This window comes from Chroicocephalus ridibundus, chromosome 6 (genome assembly GCF_963924245.1).
Source record: "Chroicocephalus ridibundus chromosome 6, bChrRid1.1, whole genome shotgun sequence".
Lineage (NCBI taxonomy): Eukaryota > Metazoa > Chordata > Aves > Charadriiformes > Laridae > Chroicocephalus > Chroicocephalus ridibundus.
This window is the reverse complement of record NC_086289.1, coordinates 43,854,136-43,877,109: the sequence shown is the minus strand read 5'-3', so window position 1 is coordinate 43,877,109 and position 22,974 is coordinate 43,854,136. Positions and strand designations below refer to the sequence as shown.

The 22,974-nt window shown below is 67.5% G+C and overlaps 1 protein-coding gene across 9 annotated transcripts; it reads left to right on the top strand.

Moving 5' to 3' along the window:
• The first annotated feature begins 1,726 nt into the window (after positions 1-1,726).
• TNK2 (tyrosine kinase non receptor 2) lies at positions 1,727-22,938 on the top strand. 9 transcript variants are annotated; one of them, XM_063337447.1, is made up of 18 exons: positions 1,727-2,023; positions 4,359-4,495; positions 7,498-7,795; positions 11,503-11,680; positions 11,836-11,906; positions 13,118-13,330; positions 13,421-13,573; positions 13,764-14,041; positions 14,117-14,243; positions 14,336-14,482; positions 14,820-14,914; positions 17,876-18,070; positions 19,530-19,621; positions 20,150-20,194; positions 20,432-21,747; positions 22,206-22,301; positions 22,391-22,518; positions 22,626-22,938. In XM_063337447.1, the coding sequence occupies exons 3-18, from the start codon at positions 7,619-7,621 to the stop codon at positions 22,630-22,632; spliced, it is 3,318 nt and encodes a 1,105-aa protein (XP_063193517.1). In that variant the 5' UTR covers positions 1,727-2,023; positions 4,359-4,495; positions 7,498-7,618; the 3' UTR covers positions 22,633-22,938. The 9 variants fall into 9 exon arrangements, with proteins under 9 accessions (XP_063193517.1, XP_063193518.1, XP_063193521.1 ...); XM_063337448.1 differs by lacking the exon at positions 4,359-4,495; XM_063337451.1 differs by lacking the exon at positions 7,498-7,795.
• Positions 22,939-22,974: the final 36 nt, after the last annotated feature.

Here is a 22,974-nt window from a genome sequence, read left to right as displayed (position 1 = left end):
GCTTCACCCTAGGTGAGGCGAGGACTCCCGACCATTTCATGGCCATGTCCTGCCTGCTGGCTCTGTCACCCCACTGACCCTAGAGGGCCTGTGGTGGTGGGGTAGATGGTGGGAGGAGGATGAAGCATCAGACTTCTGGGCCCCAGCTTTGCAGGTCCCTGCTGGTAAGAAGGGGGCTGGGGGGGTCGTGTCTGTGCCCCAGGAAGCCAGAGCAGTCCCCTGCCTCATCCCTGTCCTGCATCCCCTTGGGTCGAGGTGCAGGTTGGTATTTGGCTGCTGCTTAAAGCCCTGCGGAGCACTGGCAGAGCGGGAGCTGCATCGCCAGCCGCAGAGGCCAGTTCGGGTGAGACTGCACTGATTTGGGGCTCTGCATTTTAAACACACTCGGCTCTTCTTCTCCGTCTTCCCCCATCCCGGGTGCCAGCCTTGCCACCTGCTTTACTGTATCCCCTGAAGATGCACCGTTTGGGGGTGTGTGGGGCAGTTTCTCCAGGAGCCCTGGGGGCAGTCCCGGAGTAGCTCTGCTCCCTCCTCTTCCAACAGGAATGATTTACTTGTTGGAAACAGGTTGTTTTCCGCATCTCCCTGGCCGGAACCTGGCAGAGCTCCCCGGGAGAGGCAGGGCCGGGGCTGCCTGGAGCCAGGCGGAGCCGGCCCCGCCGGGGCTGCAGGGAGGTCGAGGGGGTGCAGCCCCTCTGCCCCCGCACCCCCGAGCAAGAATTTGGGTAGTGCGTGGCAGCCCGCGCCCTGTGTCCCGTGTGTGCCCCCCCCGCCGCCGCCACTGCCGGGGCCTGGCGCTTCCCCGCGGTGAGTCTGTCGGTTTGTCCACCCACACCCCCCCGGCTCGGTCCGTCCCTCCGTCCGTCCCGTCCCCCCCGCCGTTACGTAAAGCGACGCCGCGGCGCCTTTAAGAGCGGGGCCGGGCGGGCGCGCACCGCCCCGGGAGCTCGCGCCGGCGGCGGGGCGGGGGGGGGGGCGGCGGCGGAGCCGGGGCTCCAGCGGCGCGGCTCGGGGGGGGGCGGCCCCGCGGGGGGTGCTCCCCCAGCGACCGGGACCGGGACCGGGACCAGGACCGGTGCGGAGGCCGGGACCGCCTGCACCATCCAGGGGCAGGGGGCGAGCGGGGCCCCGGGGGTGCCGGAGGGCGGGGGGCTGAGCCCGGGGGTGCCGGAGGGCGGCGGGGTGGCCCCGGGGGTGCAGGAAGAGGGAGGGTTCTCCCGGGGGGTGCAGGAGGCCGGGCTGGGGGCGCTGCCCCGCGGACAGGAGCTGGTAACCGGAGGCGGCGGGGAACCGGGGGGCGGCGGCAGGGGGCCGGGCCGGTGGCACTGGGTGCCGTTGGGGGAGCGGACGGGCCTGCAGGAGTGGGGCGAGCGGCCCGGGCCGGTCACCGCCTTCGATAGCCCTAAGCCGGCAGCAGAACCGCGGCGGCGGCCCCGGGAACGGGGGTCGGCCCGGGCGCGGCGGCGGGCGCGGAGCGCGGAGGAAGCGGCGGCGGGAGAAGCGGGGGGCAGCCCCGGGGCCCAGCCGCCGAGGCGGGCGCGGGGAGCGGTGCGGGGGGTGCAGGAGCGCGGCTCCAAAGTCGGGCAGGAGCAGGGCCTGAGCCGGCGGGCGCAGCAGGAGCGGGGCGGGGGGCGGCGGGAGGTGACCCCCCCGGCCCGAGCCCGCTGGTGGGTGCGGCGGGGCCGGCAGGAGGAGGGGGAGGCCCAGAGAGGGGTGCAGGAGGAGGGCGAGCTCTACCCGGGGGAGCAGGAGCACCTCGCCGGCACCCCCGGCACCCGCACCCCGGCCCACCGGCAGAGCCGCAGGAGGGCCGCCCGGGTGTGAGGAGCCGGTGCCCCCCGCCGCCACCCCGCGGGGGATCCCACCCCGTCGGCGTCGACCAGCGCACCCCGCCCCGGCAGGTGGGCGAGCGCATCCCGCCTGGCATGACATCTGTCCGGAGCACCGCCGTGCCCATCCTCTCCCATCGGTGACGCTGCGGATGCGGTGCGAGGATGCGGTGGCAGCGGCGGTGAGCACAGAGGTGAGGAGCGAGGCGTGATCCCTTGTTTTGGGGGGCAGAGGGGTGGGTGGGTGGGTGTGTTTTCAGGATTTTGGCACTGCGGCACTGCCTGGGTCGGCGTGTGCCCGCTGCGCCTCACCGGGCGCTGCTGGCACCATGCCCTGCAGCACTGCGGGCTGCCGGGACTGCCGTCGTGCCCGGGCGCTGCGGGGCTGCTGAGCCCCTGCCGGCAGCATGCCCGACCCCCCCACACCCTGCTCCTGCCTGCCCAGGGCACAGCAGGCAGCCGGGCCTGGTGCGAGTGGGTGCCCGGTGCTATTGAACCGCCTCAAACCGTAGCGGAAGCCGGGGGAAGGTTGTTTTTTTCCTGGAGAAAAGGCGGCTTTGCTCTGCTCTTCCTCTTCCCCGGGCTCGTGGGAGCTCTGGCGTTGAACAGAAGATCCTTGTCCTCCGGGGCCGGCCCTGCGCCTCGGGGTGTCCTGCTGCTGCCCAAACCCGGAGCAGCGGTGAGGCATGGGGAGCCTCTGGCTTTGTCGTTTTGGGGTTGTTTGTTTTGGGGTTGTTTTTTTTTAATAAAACCTTAAAGTTAAACTTGGTAAAGTGGCACCGACAGCCTAGGCGAGGATCCCACCACACCGGGAGGACTCTGCTCAGCTTCTCCTGGCGTGGTCGCACCCCTCAACTGCTCTGCAAGCTGGGGAGGGGGTTTGGAGGCGGCCGGAGGAGCCTGGGCAGGGGCAGCGTCTCTGCCCACGGAGCTGCCGCCAGCCGTGGGCTGGAGGCCGTGCCGGGGCTGGGCCGTCTGGGCAGGACAGGCCGGGGCAGAGCCCGGCAGTGCCGCTTCCCCACGCACTCGCCTCCCTGGCGCAGGGTGCCCTGGTGCTGTGGGGCTCCGGCGTCAGCTCGCCGCCCCACAAGGTGGGTCCCCCTTCATCAGGTGCTGCGGGATCTGGGGGTTGTGCATCCTCCCGTTTCTCAGCTGGCTCAGGGCAAAGCCCTTGAACAAAGGTTTTCAGCGCCAGAGTTTGCAAAACTCTCCTTAGAACATGACCTGCCTGGAGGGGTGTCTCTGAGCAGGTCTGATCTCCCCTCTTTAGGGAGACAGTCCTGGATGGGTCCCCGGTGCTACAGGCCCACCCTGGGCTGCAGCCCTGGTCCCGCTGCTGGCCCTGAGCCCACTTCTCCCTGCAGGGAGAGGGGCTGAAGCAGCCTCTGCACCCCCCAGCCCTGGGGGTGTGGGGTGGGGGCTGTTCGGGCTGTGCAACCTGTTACCAACTCCTGGAGCTACTCAGGCCTCGTTAGCCCGGTATTCGTTAGCGCAGGGCGTGGGCCAGCCCTGCCGGCGGGGTATTGTGGGTATGGCTGGGGGGTGCTGGCGATGCCTCCCTCTTCCTCCTCAGGCAGCTGCCAAGCTGCTGTCCCACCGTGACTCAGCCTGCCCTGGGGCACGGAGGGCCTCTGTGGGCAGAAGAGCAGCCCCCACAGGACCAGGAACCACTGGGAGCTTGTAGCCGAGCACTGTCACAGCCACCCTGCAGACCAGACATCACTCTGTGCCTCAGTTTCCCCCTGAGAGGCTCCATCCTGCCCCTGGAGCACAGGGGTTTTCACTCTGGTCGTGCCCACAAGGGATAGTAGCTGGCTGGGGCACGGCATCCCGGGGGGCATTACCCGCTCGTGTGGGTTTTGGGGGGCAGGAGACTCTGCCCCACACGCAGCCCCTGCTGGGACAGGAAGGCTTTAAGGAGAAAGTCTTGCTTCAGCCCTCTGCTGAGCAGCCCCAGGGGGACACTGCCCGCTTGATGCAGCCTGGCTAATTAGGCTGCTGTCAATTAGTGCTAATGACCAGCAGATGCTGGATGGTCTGGCTAGGGTGCTGCTCCATGCTGGTGCTGGGGGAGTGGCGGCGGGGGGGGGGGAGGTGAGTCTTCACCTCCACCAGCTCCGGGGGTCCCACCTCCCCTGCTCCCAGCACAGAGGGGAGATGCTGCGGCAGGGATGTGGCTTTGTGCCCATTTGGCCTGAGACCTGGCAAACTTGTTTCATGCCAGCTGCCACCCGCACCGAGGGCATGTTTTGCAGCGGTGTGAGGTTGGGGGTATCGCTGCCGTCACCCCTAGGGCAGAGGGGACAGTTGGACCCAGAGCTTAGGGTGTTTTTTGGTCCCCCCCCCCTTCCCTGGCAGGACCCCACAAAGGCTCTTTCAGCCACCTGGGCAGGGCAGGGGGTGGCTGTGGGTGCAGGGAGACGTTCCCACCCCTTGGTCCCCAGGGAGTCTGGAGGGTCTGGGCTGGGCAGAGGGGGGGATGCCAAACTGAGGGGCCCATCCTGACCTCTCCCTCCCGCTTCGCCCCAGGGGGACCCCGCAGCTGGTGTCACCGCAGCCCTGCCAGCCCCATGGCTGAGCCCTGACGCCGTGTCCCCTCACACATCGCGGTGACACCGGGGCTGGCACTGCCGAGGGACCCCTGCAGCGCCACCACCGCGGCCCAGGTGAGAGGAGCGCGGGGGCCAGGGCGTGCGAACTGGCCTTGCGCGGGGGCAGGGTGGCAGCATCCCCACAGTGGCGTTGTCCTTGGGGGCGGTGATGCCAAGGCTCAGTGACACCAAGCCTGCTGCCCTCTCCCCTTTGCGGGCGCGGAGCTGAGGGTTGGCAGGGCGCTGTGGGTGCCAGGGGGTGTTGCTTTGCCTGCTTGTCCCCCAAAACACCACACTGGGTCCCTTGCCTTGGTGACAGAACTTGGGGCTGAGGTGGGGGTCAGAAATTCCTGCCTGTCCCCAGCCTGCGCCGGGGAGGCACAGGGTAGGCTCAGCTCGGCCCGGCTCGACCTGCGGAGGGGATTTAGTGGAGGAAAGAGGCTTAGGGAGGGGATTGGGGTTGCGCCGGGCTCTGTCAGGGTGGGGGGGCCTCCCCCTGCCTGGCTGCGTCTCTCCTTCCCGAACAGCCGCTGCTGCGGGCAGGGGCTCAGAGTGGGGGACACTCTGTGCTGACCATCGGGATTTGGCCATGGGGCCAGGCTCTGGGACCACGGAGGCAGCAGCAGGGGGGAAGCTGGCACTCCGGCCTCCCCGGCCACCCCCACCACGGGGGTCACCGGCCCTCCGTGCCGGCCCCCCGCGACCTCCTGCTTGCCCGAGCTGGCCGAGCGAGCAGCATCATATGCCAGCGCCGAGGGAGGCGAAACACCCAGCGGTACGGGGTCCCATGGCGGGGATGTGGGGTGGTGCTATCCACCAAGGGGCTGGGGACAGTCCCCGGGTGGGTGGGTGGCAGCAGCATGGTGGAAGCAGGCATGCTGCAGCCGGCAGCCCTGTCTCCGGCGGGAGCGGGGTGCGTTCGTACGCCTGGGTATGTGCGTGCCCGCACGCCTGCGCCACGGCCGCCGGGACCGGGAGTGTGTCACCGCAATTTGGGGCCGCCCCCGGGGCCCCGCCAGGGCTGAGCGAGCCAGCCCGGGGTGCCGCGCAGCTGGCCCTGCTGCCGCCACAGCCGGTGAGATCACTTCCAGGTGACACGGCCACCAGGAAGGTGGCAGGCGGGCCGTGACAGCGAGCGGGGTGATGTGCCGGAGGTGAGTGGGGGACCTCATCCTCCGCTGGGAGATGGTTTTGGGGACCCGCCGCTTCCCAGGGTCCTCTGTGCGGGGTGGTGGCCGCAGGACATGGGGGATGCTGTGTCCCCGGTCCCCAGGGATTCTGGAAGGGATGCAGGACCAAGTGTGGTGTCCCACAGGTCTGGTGGCCCCACGGAGGGGAGGCACACCCTATGGTCGGTGTGACTGTCACCACCCGGGCGGCCAGGGGACAGTGTGCCCTGTCCAGCAGCTGTCATTGTGGTGGGAGACCTCTGGGGAGGGAAGCGCAGGCAGGTGGGTCAGGGGTGGCATACTGCGATGCCATCTGTCCCCTCGCAGGGGACCTCATCGTTTGGGTTTCAGCTGAGCCCGGGCATGCCAGGAGGACCCGACACATGGTGGGGGTCACACAAATCCGTGCCCGGGGCTGTGGGGGCAGGATTTGTCCCCTCTCGGCGTGGGGACCCCGCAGCATCGCTCTGGTGGGGTAGGCTGGCGAGGGTTTTGGGGCAGCGCGGGGCAGCTGGGGCCGGAGGGAAGGTGGCATAGCATGTGCATCAGTCACCGGCCCGTGGCGTGCCAGCGCGGTGACGCCGGCGGGCCGCACGCGGGGGCGGCTCACTGCTCCCACGCCGCGGGCTCGGCCTGCCCCGGCTGCGCGGCTGAGCTCACCTCCGTGGTATGGCAGGAGGAGCCGCCGAGGGGCTGCCCCCGCCCGGCCCCCCTGAGCCCCCCGAGCCAGGGCGGGTGCCCCCCAGGATTGGGGGTGTTTCTCCGGGGGGGGGGGCGGGGGCAGGATGGGATCGTGCCCCCTGCCCTGGCACGGTGACAGACTGGTGTCACTCCTCTGGCTGCACCAGGGTCTTGGGCAGGATGGCGGGGGAGGCAGGTGTGGGGGTGCAGCGGAGGTGGGGGGGTCCTGGGGGCACTTCCGGGGGTCGGGATGGGGCACTGTGCCCCATGGCATTTTCATGAAGAGCAAATTGGTCCCTGGGGCTGTGCCATGCCCCAAAGGACAGACCGCTCCTGAGGGGCTGCAGAGCACCCCCCCCGGTTTCAGCCCCCTTGCAGCTCTGGCCTGGGGGGCTCAGAGAGGGGCTGCGGCCAGGCAGTGTTGGGGTGCGGGGCAGTCCCGATGTGCAGGTGGGGGGTTCCCCATCCAGGGGGGTGACTTCCCTGTGCCACCTGCCCCTGCTGGGGGCTGTGCTTGGTGCAGCGCCTGGCAGAGGTCTAGGAGACCCGCAGCTCCCTCCGAGGGGGTTGGGGGGGAGGATTGATCCCAGAAGGAGTCCTCCTGGCATGCCCCCCCCGGGCTGCCATCCCGGCAGCACCCTCCAGGGCCTGGCTGCTCTCTAGGCCCTGCTGTGCTTGCGCCAACGCTGCCGGGTTGCTGCAGAGCAGCCATCTTCCCAGTGCATCCCATCCCCCTCCGCCAGCGCAGGGAAGCAGGAGGGATGCTGGGGATGCTGCCAGCCCCAGAGCTCCCCCACCCCTCTGCAGGTGCTCAGGAGGGGGTTATGGTGCTTCCTCACCCACCCCGCTTGCCACAGAGCCCCGGCTGCTGGACGATGCTCCCCCCTCATTCTCCTCCTCCGCCTGGCTGCCTGCGCCGCATCCCCGCTGGTGGGCTGCACCGTGCCGGGGTGGGGGAAGAAGGGGGCTGCGAGCACGGCGCTGGGGCTGGCAGTGATGCCACCGCCTCTCTGCTCGGGTGCCGGAGTGGGGACAGCAGGCAGCCAGTTGGGCTGCTGAGCCGGGAGGAAGACAGCGGTGCCAGGCTGGGATTGGGGTGAGGATGGACGCTTGAGGGGCTGCCTCCCCCTTCTCTTTTCCCCATCTCCTCTGCATCCCTCCATCCCCCCCTCCCCTCCATCACGGTTGCGGTCACCTTCACCCTCTTGCTGTTTTCCGGAACTGCAGCAACTTTCTGCCATGTGATCCCGAGCCTGGCTCCAGCCCTCACCACCCCCAGGCAGGCACGGGCGTCTCCGCAGAGCCCCCCGCTCGCCACCGCGCCGCAGCTGCCGCTGCCACCCCGGCCATGGGCGAGAGATGCGACTACCAGCGCCTGAGCAGCACCGAGGAGGAGGAGGAGATGCTCGGCCCCCTGCCCCACAGCTTCTCGGACAGCACCGGGCAGCGGGTCCTGCGGCCGGGCAGCGGGCACCCCATGCCATCCCCCCGGCAGGACATCGTCCCGGGCATGCCATGCCGGCGGGTCAGTGCGGGGGGACGTGACAAGGGGGAGCAGCAGGGGGCACCCGGACGGACTGGGTGTCCCCAGGGGGGGCAGGCTCCCGCTGTGGGGCGCAGGTCGGCAGCTGGCATGGGGCTGGGGGGGGGTCCCTGCATGTCACCTCCCCTCTCTGGCACTTGTGGTACCCTGTGGCATGGGGACAGCATCGCCCTGCATGGCTGCACTCCTGTCCTGACCCACGGCAGTGGGGCTGCCTGTTCCTTCTTGCTGGGGAAACTGAGGTACGGTGGAACGATGTGCGGCAACGCAGCTCGGCCAGGCCTGGCACAGCTCGGAGGGGGGGACCACAGTGCCCGGCAAAGGATGGTGGCCCTGCAGGCTGCCATCTGCATGTCGGGGTGTCAGTGGGGGGGGAGGTTGGTCAGGCTGTGCGTGGGGGTGTTGGGAGAGGGGGTAGGGAACATGTAGGTACATGTGGAGGGTGCAGCTGCCTCGGGGTGTAGGGCAGGTGTTGGGGTGTTGTTGTGGGTAGGAGTGATTTCGGGGGGGCTTGGCCACCCGTGTGCCAGCTCAGGCGGGGGGCATGGCCGTGCGTGATGCTGGGCAAGCATGGAGACCAGGAGCATGCCATGCCGGGGGCAGGCACCCGTGGGCGCGCAGGGGTGCAGGCGGCTCCAGGTGTGTGTCAGGCGGAGGCGGGGGAGCGGGACGATGGGGTGCCGGCGGCTGTGCGGCACCGGTGTGTTTGCGCACGTGCGGCCTGAGGAGGGGGGGGTGCGCGGAGGTGACGCGTGCATGGGGGGGCGGCTGCGGTTGTGCAGGTGGCGGGAGGCGCACGGGGTGTGCAGGGGGATGCGCCTGTGTGGTCCCAGGGTGCACGTGAGAGTCGTCACCACCTGTGCATGAGCCTGGGTGCACGTAGGGTGCATCCCTGGGGATGCAGGGGTGGGTGTACACGGCATGGCGTGTGTGCAGGGCACGGGGGGCCGAGTGGCACCTGCGCCGGGAGTCTTTGCCGCCTGCTGGCTCGTGGGGCCTGGACGGGCATCTGTGACTCTCCCCAGGATGGGGGTTTGCTGGCAGGACGTTTCGGTGTTAATCCCTGCACCCGTGGGTCTGTCACAGAGAGGGAAACTGAGGTACGGAGCCTCCCCTAGCATAGCTGGAGAGGCTGAGTCTCCCCGCTCCCTTTTGAAGACCAGTATTCCCAGTGCAGGGGCTGAACTGAGCAGTCGTACCCAGGGTTTGGGGGCGCAGGAGGTGGGCTGGGGTGCAGGAGGCACGGCGCCAGCCCCCGTGGGTGCCAGTACCGGCTGATGAGGGTGATGCACCGTTTCAGGGCAGGGAACCCCCCGCATCCCCGGTGTCCCCTGGGCCAGGGAGGGGGGAGCTGGCGCGTGGCAGAGGTTGGTGCCGAGGGCACCGTGCCCGGGTGTCCCCAGTCAATGGGCTTGTTGTGCCGGGTGCCTGTGCCGCCGGGTGCCAGCTGGGATCCCGGTGGGGTGGTGGGAGCCACAACGGAGGCTCCTTTGAGCCTGGGGATGCACTTAACCCCCTCCCAGCTGCCCCCCAGCACAGCGGTGCCACAGTTTGGGGGGGCCAGGCAGGCGGGGGATGCAGCAAGAGGTTGCCGCAGGTCTTTCCTCTCTCACGCCGCAGCTGCTGGCGCGGCCAGCTGTTCCCCCCAGGGAGCCCATGGGTGGACAACAGCTCTAGGGAAGGGGAGCGAGCTCCAGGGTGCTGGTGGTACCCCACGGCAGAGCCCTGCGGGGGCTGGCAGCTGGGCAGCGGGTTCGTTTCCCAAGCCAGAAGCTCCCCCCCCTCCGCGGTGCCCATCGCCCTGGCATCGTGCCTGTGGCCTCGGTTGGGGAGCGGAGAGCCGGATGTCTCCTCTCCCTCCCTCCCCGCTTCCTGGGGGGGAAACTGAGGCCCGGGAGCATTTCCCAAGGCCGGGGCGAGTTTCCATGGAAATGGGAGCGGGGGTCCAGGCTCCCAGCTGCCGGAGCCCGCCGAACAAGGGAGAAAGCGGCACATTGATGGGAGCCCGGCCCCCTGGGCGCGCGTCCCAGCCCCGGCCGAAAATAACCCCTCCCGGGGAGCGCTGGGCGAGCAGCCGGCTGGGACCGAACCCCGCTGCCGGCCGGGGTCCCCGGGAAGCGGCTCCAGCCACGGGGGTGACCCCCGGCCCTGCCTGCCGTCGCCCCCCGCGCCCCCCCCGCACCCTCCCGCCTCCCCGGCCCCGTTGCGTTGGGGAAGAGGAGGGACGGCCGGGAGGATCGAGAGCGGGACGGAAGGAGGGGGAGAGAGCCACAGCCTGCGTCCGGCCGGCGGACGCCCCGAGCCCCCCTGCCCGCTCCTGGGGGGGAATATATGGGGCGAGCACGTCTGGGGGGCATCTCCGTAGCCCAGATGACGGGGCTGCGGCTGCCCCGGCGGCGCTGAGCGGGCTCTGCCGTGGGACGCCGGGGAAGGGACATCGACGGTGCCAGGGGCCGGCGGCGGGCAGCCAGGCAGGATGCGACGCTTCCAGGCTTTGCGCCGATCCTTCCCCTTCCTCACCCGCTTCCGCTTCTACCGAGTAAGTGCCGACCCCCGCCCCGGGCAGACCCTATGCTGGCCGTCACCCGGCCCTGTCCCCGTCGCCTGGTGGGCAGGGGACCGGCCATCGCCGTGCCGAAAGCTGGCGGCTGCTTTCGCCCCGCATGCCCCCGTGCGCCCCCGTGCCCAGCTGCTTGCCGCACCCGCCGTATTTTTAGCCCAGTGCCGAGGGTTGTAATTGCGGTGACGCAGCCAAGGGACCCGAGCGCGGGGGGCGAAGACGCCGGGGGCCACGTTGTCTCCTGTGGAACGAGGAGAGGATGGAGGGGGCTGCCCTGCTGTGGGGCTGGGGGGTCCCAGCTCTCGGCAGTGGGAGGCAGAGCCGTGTCCCTTCCCAGAAAGGTGGCGATAAAAGCGGGGAGATCTGGGATGGGGGGCTGCAGCAGACATGTTTAGGGGGGGACACTGGGGAACTGTGGGTGAGACCTGGCCCCATTCCCTCCCTCCCTGTGCCCTGGCACAGCTCGGGGGGGTGATGCCGGCAGCACTGGGGTGCCTTATGCGTCAGTCCCGGGGACACCAGGATCCCCCAGAGGCTCTGATGACCCTGTCTGCCCCCTCCCTGTGACTGCCCGGTGAGGTGCCACCACCCGTGGCGGAGGAGGCCTGCCATGGTTCTGTGATGCAGCCTGGCCAGGTGTGTGGGGATGCCAGGTGGCCAAGTGGCAGTGACGAGGTGCCTGTCCCTGCTGGGGACAGCTGTCCCCTTCCCAGTCAGCCCCTCCAGCTGGGCAAAGGGAGCCTGGCAGGCACAGGGCCAGGCATGGGGTACCCTTTGGCTGGGGACCGCTGCTGGACACATCCATCCTGAGGCTCTGCCCCATCCTGTGTCCCTGGCACTGCTGCCTGGGGACAGGCACTGGAGCAGAGGGCTGGTGTTTCTATGGGCACGACAAGGCAGAGCAGGGGTCCCTGCCTGTGCCCGGGTTCCTGCTGATGGGGAACCTCTCCTGGCCCCCCTGGGGAGCTGGGTACAGGCTCAGGAGATGAGTCCTGCTGGCATCCCTCACGCCCAACCCAGGCAGCACCCCAGCCTTGGCTCTCAGCCCCTCCAGGTGACTCCCCCAGGGGGGACTGGGCAGAGGGGAGTGGGGCAGAGTCCCCCCTAACCTGGCGCGGTGTCCCAGCAGAGGCTGAGCTGTAGCATGCAGGCGGAGGAGGGCACGGACTGGCTGCTGGAGCTGCTCACCGAGCTGCAGCTGCAGCAGTACTTTCTGCGCATCCGGGACGAGCTCAATGTCACCCGCCTCTCCCACTTCGAGTACGTCAAAAATGAGGATCTCGAGAAGATCGGCATGGGACGCCCCGGTGCGTACATCTCCCCCCCTAGACCTCCCCCGTACTCCTGGCTGGCTGCACAGCATCTTTTGGGGAGCCCAGAGGATCATGTGGTCCATGGGGCTGGAGAGGAGCCCCTCTCCAAGCTGGGTCAGTGGTAGTCATTGCGTCCCTGTGTCCCGCAGGCCAGCGGCGGCTGTGGGAGGCGGTGAAGCGGAGGAAAGCCATGTGCAAGCGGAAATCCTGGATGAGCAAGGTAGAGGATGGGAGAGGGGCAGGTGTGACAGGGCAACTGAGGCAGGCAGGAGGAGCTGGACCTCTCCCCATGCTCTTCCCTGGTGCCTGGCTCACCCCATGCCACCAGTCCCTGGGGGCTGGCAGGGAGATGGGCATAAGCCCCTGCCATGCATGCCCTGCCTGCAGTGTGACCCTGACAGCGTGCGCCCTGGTCCCATGCAGGCTCCTGGGTCACTTCCCAGTGAAGGATGGCCCTGCCACTCCAGGAAATTCATTTCCCTCGTGTTATTTGCCTCTTTGCCATGAAACTCGTTTTCAGCTAATGAATGAGACACAGAGCCTGTGCTCACCCCAGCCAGCTGTGTGGGCAGCATCACTGCCCGTCCCCCTGCGCACCCTTCTGCCTCACAGTGAGGGGACACAGCCTTATGCCTGCAGGGTAGGGGACCTTGGGATGCTCATGTGTGCTCCTGATGCCATCCTGTCCAAAGCTAGTGCTGCTGCCACCCTGGCACCCCCTGGCACCTTGCACCCCCCAAAAAAGCAGGATGCTTGCCAGCTGGGTGCTGGGTCGTGGCCTCTCCCCTGTGTGACTCATCTGGGCTGGGACGGGCTTTTAATAGAAGGCTACTCAGCCTCGCACCGGGCACAGAAATGCCACCTCCCACCCCGGCCACATGCCGGGCCCAGCCCCTGCGTACCCCACATGGGTCCTGGCTGCCGAGGCTGGGATGGACCCTATCTCCTGTGGGGCACATCATCCGTCCTTACTGGGGGAGAGGGAGGGAGAGGGAGAGAGCCTGTCCTTGTCCCCTCTGAGCTGGCGGTGGCAGCAGCACATATTGCAAAGCCCACATCGCTGCAGGGATGTGTCACCGCACTCAGCCCAAGCTGGAGGTTTCTCTTGGCTTCGTGCCCAGGCACATTGTGTGGCTGCAGCCTGGCCAAGGAGAGCCCAGGGCCCTCCAGCTACCGGCCTGGTTTGCCGGGGCTGCTGTGAGAAACGCAACCCCTTCCCTCCACAGGAATGGCAGCTCAGCGTGCAGGCAGCTGGAGGAGGAGGGCCTGCTCCCACAGCCAGCCTGCCCTGGGTAATCACCAGTTAGGAGTCATCATTAGGTTCCAGAGTGTACAGCCCTGGCAGGGGCTTGTCCCAGCACTGCTCACTCGCAGACCCAAGGGCTTGGGGCATCTCTGTGCCCATGTCTCACCTGCCTCCATGTCCCACAGGTGTTCAGTGGGAAGCGCCCTGAGTCGGAGCTGCCACCCCAGCCCCAGAGCACCTTCCGCAAGCCCCCCACGCCACCGCCCCCCGAAGCCGGGGGCCAGCACTCCCTCACCTGCCTTGTGCGGGAGCGGGACCTCTCGCTCTTTGAGAAGCTGGGCGACGGCTCCTTTGGCGTTGTGCGTCGCGGCGAGTGGTGCACACCTGCCGGCAAGACGGTGAGGGGCTGTTCATGGTGGGGGGAGCTGGGCAGTGGGGACCACCCGGGGAATAAGATGCTTCGGGGCTCATTCCTGCTTTAACTGTAGCTGAATGTGGCGGTGAAATGCCTCAAGACGGATGTGCTGAGCCAGCCAGAGGCACTGGACGACTTCATCCGGGAGGTGAACGCCATGCACTCCCTGGACCACAGGAACCTCATCCGCCTCTATGGCGTGGTGCTCTCCCACCCTATGAAGATGGTGAGTTTGGGGGGGTTGGCCCCGATGCCACCTCGTGAGGGGGTCCCACGTGATGAGGTGATCAAAGCCAGGCTGTTTCTGTACCCTGAGTCTTCTGCTGGCATCCTCAGTGGGACACAAGAAGGCTGGAAACCAGCCCAACCAGGCTGTCCCTGGCCTGACTGACCTGCTGTCCCCTCTCCATGCCCAGGTGACAGAGCTGGCCCCGCTGGGCTCCCTCCTGGACCGCCTGCGGAAGAACCAGGGCCATTTTCTCATCTCTACCCTCTGCCAGTATGCCATACAGGTGGCCAAGGGCATGGCCTACCTGGAGTCCAAGCGCTTCATCCACCGCGACCTGGCTGCCCGTAACATCCTGCTGGCCTCCAACGAGCTGGTCAAGATCGGGGACTTTGGGCTGATGCGGGCCCTACCCAAAAATGACGACCACTACGTAATGCAGGAGCATCGCAAGGTCCCCTTTGCCTGGTGAGCACTGGGAAGGGGGAATCCTGGGGGTGCAGCACCCATGGCCTCCTGATGCTGATGTCCTTCCCTGCACAGGTGTGCTCCTGAGAGCCTGAAGACGCGCACCTTCTCCCATGCCAGCGATACCTGGATGTTCGGGGTGACCCTCTGGGAGATGTTCACCTATGGGCAGGAACCTTGGATTGGCCTCAATGGCAGCCAGGTGGGTGCACAGCAGGGACTTGCTCCCCCTGCCTGTCCCCAGCAGTGCTGGGGGGGACCTGGGACCCCCTGACGGCACTCCCTGCCCCACAGATCCTGCACAAGATAGACAAGGAGGGTGAGCGGCTGCCGCGGCCTGAGGACTGTCCCCAGGACATCTACAATGTCATGCTGCAGTGCTGGGCGCACAAGCCTGAGGACCGACCCACCTTCGTGGCCTTGCGGGACTTCTTGGTGGAGGTGGGTGAGCAAGGAGGGGGACGGGGCCCCAGCACCCCCTCCCACTGTCTCTGCTCGAGCATTAAGAGTAGATGGGAGGTGATGTAGAGGGGCTCAGGCCAGGCAGCCGTGCAGGCTGGGAGGTGGCAGGTGGTGACATGGTCACAGCAGGACCCCAGATGCCACCTTGTCCTCACTCACCCCAGGGATGTCACAGCTGAGGAGGGGCTACGAGTGGTGATGCTGTCTCTTGCTCGTTTTTGCAGCTCCACTGCGTGGGGCTGGGGCTGGCCTCAAGATGGGGCAGGGATGGACGTGGGTGGCTTTGTCCCCTGTCCTCACACCCCTCTCCCCCCAGGCGCAGCCCACCGACATGAGAGCACTGCAGGACTTCGAGGAGCCTGACAAGCTGCACATCCAGATGAACGACATCATCACTGTCATCGAGGGCAGGTATTGCACGGGAGGGGTGACAGGTGTTGCGGGGGGGGCACGGACCAGCTGCCAGCTTCAGGGCTGCCAGCCTGCGTGGGGACAGGGGACCCCAGGAACAGGGAGACTGCAGGCACTGGCAGAGCCGTGGGGAACAGGGATGAGGAGAGGGGGCTCTGCCCCCCCAGCACCCTGGGCCATGTACCCCACAGGCAGGCACCGCTGCCCCGGCTCCCCTGGGAGGCGCATGATCCCCCAGGCAGCCCAGGGTTGTGGGGCCACCCTGGTGTGGGGGGGTCACAACCGCAGCCCTGCCTGAATGGTCTGCCTCCGCTGACTCACCCCACGGTGACCGTGGGTTTGCCCCAGCCTTGCCCTGGGAAACCGCACGCCACAAGGCCTCTCCCTGCTGATAGCGGTGGGGACATGCCACCAGCAGCACCCGGGGACGTGCTGTTGTCACTGGGCTGGGAGAGGCACTGGGGGAGACTCTCTACCACTGTGGTATGACCTGTCACCCCCTGCGCTGTGGGCGTCGATTCTCAGTCCCTGTCAGCCACCCTGGGGCACGGCGACCCCCTGCCGCCACCCTGGGGACCTGCGGACTGAGAGGACCCTTGGTCCCTGCATCCCCATCCCAGCATGTACCCGTCCTCCTCCAGCTCGGGGACGGCAGAGGCTCCCCAAAGGCGCTCAGTGTCCCTTTGCCCCGCTGGCACACGGGAGGCCGCTCCCCACCCCAGCCCCGTGGGGATGAGGAGAAAGGCTCCGTCCTTCCCCCCCTTCCCTCGGCCCCCTCCCGGGGCCGGCTCCCCGCCGTTAGTCACGGCCCGGAGGTGATTCAGGCCGGATTTGTGTGTCTGCAGGGACCGGCTTTCTCCCCGGCCGCCGCCGCCAGGGATGACTCTTGCCCAGGGTCTGGCGGTTTAATTGCAGGGAGGGGAGGGGAGGGGAAGGGAAGCGGCGTCGGCGGAGGGAGGGAAGGAGGGAGGGAGGGAAGGAGCGGCGGAGGGCGGCGCGGCCGCGCCAGTGCGCCTACATCGTCCCCGCTGCCGCATCACGGCCGGGCTGGGCTGGGGGTCCCGCTCCCGCGCCCCCCGACGGCCCCAGGTGAACCACGGGGCGGAGGGGGGGATGGAGTGGGAGGTTGGCGGGAGCGGGACGGGGGGGACATGGCTGTGACGGGGGTTGCCGATGGGTCGGGGAGGGCCGGGAGCGCGGTGGAGCCGGGGCGCAGCCTCCCCTGCCTCAGTTTCCCCAGGGGACGCCGGTCCTCGGTGGTCCCCGGTGGGCACGTTTTGGGGGGGCGGGGCGGGGTGGGCTCTGCAGCCGGGGGTGGGTGGCAGGAACGCCAGAGGCTGGCGGTGCTCTTGAAGGGCCCGGAGGGGAGCCCCTTCCCCCGTGCCTCAGTTTCCCCCCGGGCGGCTGCCCCCCACCGCGCTGCAGGCGGGGATGCCCGGGCAGGGAGGGGAGGGCTGGCGGGGAGGGGGGGGCTCCTCCGGGGGGGCCCTCATCCGGCCCCGCCGAGGCCGCCCGGGGCACCGTAAACACCCCCCACCCCTTTTCAAGCCCCTGCCTGTCGTTCGGCGGGCGCCGGGCGTGCGTACGTGTGTGTGGGCAGGGGCAGGGACCTACCTGAAAGTCCCCCCGGGGACCCAGCCGGCCGCGGGAGGGGGCTTTCGGGGGGAAGCGAGGGCAGAACCGGAGCGGGTTCTTGCTGGGGGTCCGAGCCTGGATCCGGTGGGACGAGGCTGGGAAGAAGGGGGGAAGCGGAGGGACCGGGCCGGCTGCAGCATCCCTCCGGCGGGATGCGGCGGTGTCGGGGCGCAGGGAAGGGCGAGCGGAGGGGACCTGTCGGGGAGGGGAGGAACCGGCTGCCCCCCTCCCGGCCCGCCGCGGGCGAGGGGAGGGCGCTCGGTACCGGCTGGACTCTGCCGCGGGCTCGCCGAGGGGTCCCGGGGCTGAGTAAGGCGGCTGGTTGGCGGCGAGCGGGGAAGGTAAACAGGAAAAGGGCTGAGCTGGTGGCCGGGGGTGACTCACAGGTGACTCCAGGAAACCATGGGGCCCGTGCCAGCCTCGCCGGGCTGGCACCGCACGCCGCCCCCCGCCCGGTGCGTGCCCTGCCCGCGGGGAGCAGGGGGACCCCAGCGGGCAGGGATGAGGGGGGACCGGGTGGGAGCAGGAGGGCAGAGGATGTGTTTAGGATAGGACTCCCCCCGCCATTGATTTGGCATAGGCTGGGTGAGGGGCACCGCTAGGGGTGCCCTTTCCTGCATCCTACCTGTCCCCCCACCCTGGAGGTGGCAGCAGCTTGGGGCAGGCAGGCAGCTCCTGGCTGGCTCCTGGGGCACGCTGGGCTCTCTGGGGGACCGGCACCCTGTCCACCCTGCTCATGTGGCTACGAGAAGTTTTGCAGCTTGAGTCCCCCAGCCTGCCTGCCCATCTCCCCCTGCCCACGCCAGCCTTCACAGGGCTCACCAATAACACAGGAAGGGAGCGAGGGAGACCCCCCCAGTCCCCTGCCCTCCGTTGTGCCCCCCTCAGTTTCCCCTGAAAACTGGGATATCTCCCAGCAGACACCGTGGACGTCCTTTGTGCCATCCCCCACTGCCTGGGGTACAGGGGGACAAGCAGTGAGCAGCTCGATGCCGGCAGCACCCCAAGGCTTCTGCATAGTTTGAGGCAGCTGGGAGGAGGAGGAGGAGGAGGAAGGGGCATATCTTTTTGGGTGCAAATAGGGAGCTTTGTTCCCTGCCGCCCACATCCCCGGCACCTCCCAGTGCAGGGGCCATGCAGGGTGGGAGGCAGAGCGCGCTGCCAGCGTAAGGTTGGGATCCTGGGCACCTGGGTTCCCCTCCCGCTTGTGCCACCGCCTGCCTGCATGGCCTTGGGCGAGTCACCTCGCCTCCTCCCCATCACCGGGGCAGGCGCGTGTCCCCCTCCCATCCCCTGGTCGGTAACAAGGTCCTTTTTATTCCTTAGGGCCGAGAATTACTGGTGGCGGGGTCAGAATAAACGGACCCTAAAAGTGGGCCAGTTCCCCCGAAACACGGTGACCTCGGTGGCAGGGCTGTCGGCCCATGACATCAGCCAGCCGCTTAAAAACAGCTTCATCCACACAGGCCATGGAGACACCAACCCGCAGCACTGCTGGGGGTTTCCCGATAAAATTGATGAGTAAGAAACTTTTTGACTTCTCTGCATCCCCTGCCTGCTCCCTGCCTTCCCCGCTGCCTGCCGGGCACAGGAGCGAGCCGTGGCTTTGGCTGCCCCCTCCCTTGAAGCATCTCTTCCCCTCTGCCCCCTGCTGTACTGGGGATGGTGGCTCCGGGTAGGGTTCCCGTGGCTGGACTAACTCCCTTGCCTCTTCTTACTAATGGGGTCGGGGATGTGGGGGGCTGCTGTGCTTGTGGGGCGCTGTCTTGGGGGGGAGCACCTTCTCCCAGCCCAGCAGCCCCTCATGGCTGTTCTGGGACGGGAGGACATCAGTAAGCACCACCCCAAAGGTGGCCACATTAACCGAATGCTTTTAGGATGTCCCAGGGCTGCTAAACCCCCACCTTTCAGCATCTGCGTTGGAGGGGAACCATGATAGGGGTGTTCACACTTTTAACAGCATGAATCGTCTTTAAAAAATCCACCAAAATCCTCTTTTTTTCTTCCATGCTCCATCAAAAGAGACCCCAGTTGGTCTGTGATGGGGAGGGGGGGGGTCGGGTGCCTGCACCCCAGGGCGCCCCATGCCCCCCTGCCAGGTGGGACTGCCCACCGGGGGGCGGTGGGCAGGGGCGCCTTGGCTTGGGGCAGGGAGCATGGGCGGTCTCTGCCAGCACTGGGCTGGGGGGACGTGGGAGGACTGTGTGTAGGGGGCAGGATAGGATTTCAAAGCCTGGAAAGCTCCCTCTGGGTAGAACCACCTCCTGCGCTGGGCTCCGTGCATCCTCTGGGATAGGGATCCCCACTGCCGTTGGGCATCCCAGCCCCAGGGAAGCTCTGCCGGTGCCCTGAGTCCCAGCCTGACCCCACCTCCACGGTGCCCTGTGCCGCAGGCTGTGCTGGTGGCCCTGGGAGGGCTGAACCGAGGCGCCACGCACGCGGACCTGGCTCGTGCCCCGGCAGGCCTCCCCGCGCCCCGCTGCGTGGGCACAGGCACTGGGTACGTGCTGCCCGGGCCGCCGAGAACGCACCGAGCTCGGCACACACCCAGGCCTTCGGGCTGCGCCGGCTCCTGCCGGCTCCCTGCCTTACCACGCCTGGCTTGCGACGGCTCGCCCAGGCCTCCCAGCACCACACTGGCGTGCCGTACCGGGCCGTGGCACCCTGGTGCTGGAAGAGTGTCCCGGGCACTGCACCCTGCAAAAGTACCCTGGGCATGGCGCCCTGTTTGCAGTCCCCTGGGTAGGGCACGTCATGTACATGGAGCTGCAGAGGCATGGGTGACACTGGGATGGCACCAGGCTCTGGGCCGTAGCACTGGCGTGCGGTGCCCCAACGCTTTCAGGGATGGTACTCGCCGGGGCATTGTGCGTGGTGGAGGGGCTGTGGGGTGTCTGTCCTGAGGGACGTGGTGTGGGAGCGAGGGGTCCCCCCGCAGCCCCTGCTGACCCCAGGGTGCTCTCCTCCTCTCTCCCCACAGGCTGTACCTGGGAAATCCCATGGACCCTCCTGACATTTTAGGTGTGGACCCGAGCACTGCCAGACCCACCCAGCTTCCAGGAAGGGTTAAAAGTGAGTGGTTTTTTCCCTTCCTCCTGCCTGTCGACTGCGCAAAGCTGTCGTCCTGGTGCCCTGCTGCCAGGGTGATGGGCTGGACCCTCTCCTTTCTGTCTCTTTGCTGCCACTTGCTTTTTGCAAATCTTGGGGGGGAGCTGGGGTGACAGGGTGCATTGTCACTTGGCCGTGTGCCACTAGCAGCAGCGTGGGTGGCCGGTGGCTCTGCCTGGCTGGACTCTGCCCTGCTGCCCTTCGTCCGGGTCCCTTGTCCCGTTCCAGCCTCCCGTGGCTGGGCTCCCCGGTACAGGGGGATCTCGTTAGAGCTGCCACGGGGAGGGAGCTCAGATGCCACGCGTGTGCCACAACCCACCTAAACCTGCAATTTTCCCTTGGGGGGGCTTCCGGCTGGCATTCTCCCTGCACTCCACCGGTGACGGGAGACACAGCAAAGCATGCACCCTGCTAACGAGCGCCCCGGCTGCTGCTTGCCCCACGCACTCACCCCGTGCCTCCCCTCCTCTCGGGCTCTCTCTTCTCCTGCAGGGCAGCCGCCTCCGCGCCCACCTCAGCCTACCGTCCTGCTCACCAGTAAGTTGGGCTTTTTCGGGTGCTGCTCTCTCTCCTTTGTGCCCCCCCTTCTTTGCTCTCTTAGCTCCTTTCACCCCCTCTACCCCTTGGGTACTGCTGTGCACCTATGCGTGATGACATCTGTGGTGGGGACACAGATGCAGAGCGGGGTGACCGGCAGGGGGAAGGGGACCGGGGGGCTGCGGGGTGGGGAGGGGCACCCCAGGGTCCTCACAATCCCTCTCTGTCACCTCCTAGAGCCCTGCTACGATCCAGTCAGTGAGGAGGAGGAAGGTCTGCCAGGGGGTCTCCGGAAGCTCTGCCTGAAGAAGCCAGGTGCAGGGAAGGGTCTGCGACCGGTCAAGCCGTCGGCACGGGTGCCGGGAACCAAGGTGGGCGAGCGGCAACCCGGCCGACTGGCAAGTGAGGGGCCAGCAGGTGGCGAAGTGACCCTCATCGATTTTGGGGAGGAGGTGCCCCAAGGTAGTCCCTCACCTGTGGGGGAGCTGACAGCCCCATCGTTGGTCAAGCTGGCCATGGAGGCCTTCTCCTTGCTGGACAAGACCCCACCACAGAGCCCCACACGGGCTCTACCCCGGCCCCTCCACCCCACACCAGTGGTGGACTGGGACGCCCGCCCCTTGCCCCCACCGCCTGCCTATGATGATGTGGCACAGGACGAGGATGACTTCGAGGTCTGCTCCATCACCAGCCCCCCGAGCCGGCGGGGCAAGACCAATTACGGCTTTGTGGATGAGGGTGAGCGGGGACCGGCGCTGGAGGACAACCTCTTCCTGCCCCCCAAGGAGCCCAAGCAGCCCAGCCTGACACAGACCACCGAGCTCTTTGAGGAGCTGCAGCAGGAGTGCATGAAGAGGCTCAATGTTCCCCTGGGACCAGCTGCCCCCGCTGACGACAAACCCCAAATCCCGCCCCGTGTCCCCATCCCACCCCGGCCCTTACGCCGCAATGAGCCCGGGCGCTGGTCAGGGGAGCTTTCTCCAGCTTCGGGGGGCGAGGAAGACCGGCCGCCCCAGATTCCCCCCCGGGACCCGCTGTCGCAGCCCACCTCCCGGACACCCAGCCCCATGGCCCTGCAGGTGGGCTCCCCCCAGCAACGTGCAGCCCTCTGCTCCTGCCTCTCCACCTCGCCGGGGAAGCCCATGCCCACCACGCAGAGCTTCGCCCTTGACCCCAAGTATGCCACCCCCAAGGTCATCCAGGCACAGGGCAAGGACTGCTCCAAGGGACCCTGCATCCTGCCCATCGTGAAGGATGGGCAGAAGGTCAGCAGCACCCACTACTACCTGCTGCCCGAGCGCCCTGCTTACCTGGACAAATATGAGAAGTTTTTCAAGGAGGCCAAAAGCCCTGAGGAGGTGTCGGCATCCCGCCTGGTCACCACAGCCACCGTCCGTCCCATGGTGCAGCAGCCACTGCCAGACTGCAAGGCCAACTTTTCCTCCAACAACAGCAACCCCGGGCCCAAGTGCCTGGTAAAAGCCTCCTGCAGCCTCCAGAAGATCGTCTATGATGGGCCGGACGGCTGCCGCCCCGCCGACAAGATCCGGCTGGTAAGTGGCATCCTTGGTGTCCACAAGCAAGAAGGGGACATGGTGGCCATGGGCTCGCTTGGGCAAGATCCCCACCCTGTGCCTTAGTTTCCCCAAGTTCAGCCTCAGGAGGTTGGCTACAAGAGGTCCCCAGACGTGCAGTGGGAAATAAGTGTCACTGCAACTCCAAAATGGGGATCGCAGGCCCTTTTAACCCAAATTAGCCCTACCCACGACCCGAGGGAGGGGGGAGGAAGGTGGCTGTCACTGCAGTCCCCTTAGGCTCTCTGAGCTGAGCCCGTGGTGGCTGGGAGTCTGCACCCGAGCCCAGGAGAGGCTGAAGATCCCAGGGATGAGGATGGTCCCAGCTCTGGGCTGACAGTGCTCCCCAGGGATGGAGCCGAGGTGGGGGGCAGCCCCGGTGACCCCCTGCTCCAGCCACCGGTTCCTTGCGGGCACTGACCAGAAGCTCCCCCCAGGTGCAGGACACAGTGCACGGTGTGACCACCGAGGAGTGCCAGGCAGCCCTGCAGAACCACGGCTGGAACATCCAACGGGCTATCCAGTACCTGAAGGTACCGCACGCCCCCGTCCCCCAGCCCCAACTCCCACGAGAGTGGTGGCACCCCTGTCACCCCCCTGACTGTGCCCTGTCCCCTTGCAGGTGGAGCAGCTCTTCTGCCTGGGGCTGAAGTCCCGTGGCGAGTGCCATCGGGTGCTGGAGATGTTCGACTGGAACCTGGCCCAGGCCAGCTCCCACCTCCTCGATCCCTACAGCACCACCCGCCAGAAGTAGGGGCACAGACAATTTTTTGAGGGGGGGTTCTCCATGCCACGCTGCTCTTGGCCAGCTGGCACCATCACCCCTCCTGAGCTCATGTCCTCTCCTCTCCTTACAGGCGGTGACAGCGGGGACGGGGCGAGCTGCATCGGATCCAGAGCAGGCATCTCGCCACGGGGCCTCCCCCCCGCGTCTCACCCTGGCCCACGCAACCTGCTGCTGGACTCTGGCCTGAGCCCCCGCGTGGGGGGAAGGGGACACCCCGAAAGGGAGCCTGCCCAGTGCCCCAGACCTGCCAGGGTGCCTGTGCCCTGGCTTCGGCGATGGGCTCCGTCCCCTGGCCCCTTGTTGAATTGTTTTTGTAAAGAGAAATGTAATTTTAATATATATATTATATATATATATATAAAAAAAATATTCTATGGAGTGGAGGAGGGTGCCTGTGGCCATCTGCCAGGTTCAGCCCT

Coding starts and splice junctions, on each gene's coding strand:
- TNK2 (XM_063337442.1), top strand. CDS start 7,032: ATGCTGGGGATGCTGCCAGCCCCAGAGCTCCCCCACCCCTCTGCAGGT. Junction 11,907..13,117: donor GGAAATCCTGGATGAGCAAG/GTAGAGGATGGG, acceptor CATGTCCCACAG/GTGTTCAGTGGGAAGCGCCC. Junction 14,915..17,875: donor ATCACTGTCATCGAGGGCAG/GTATTGCACGGG, acceptor TTTATTCCTTAG/GGCCGAGAATTACTGGTGGC.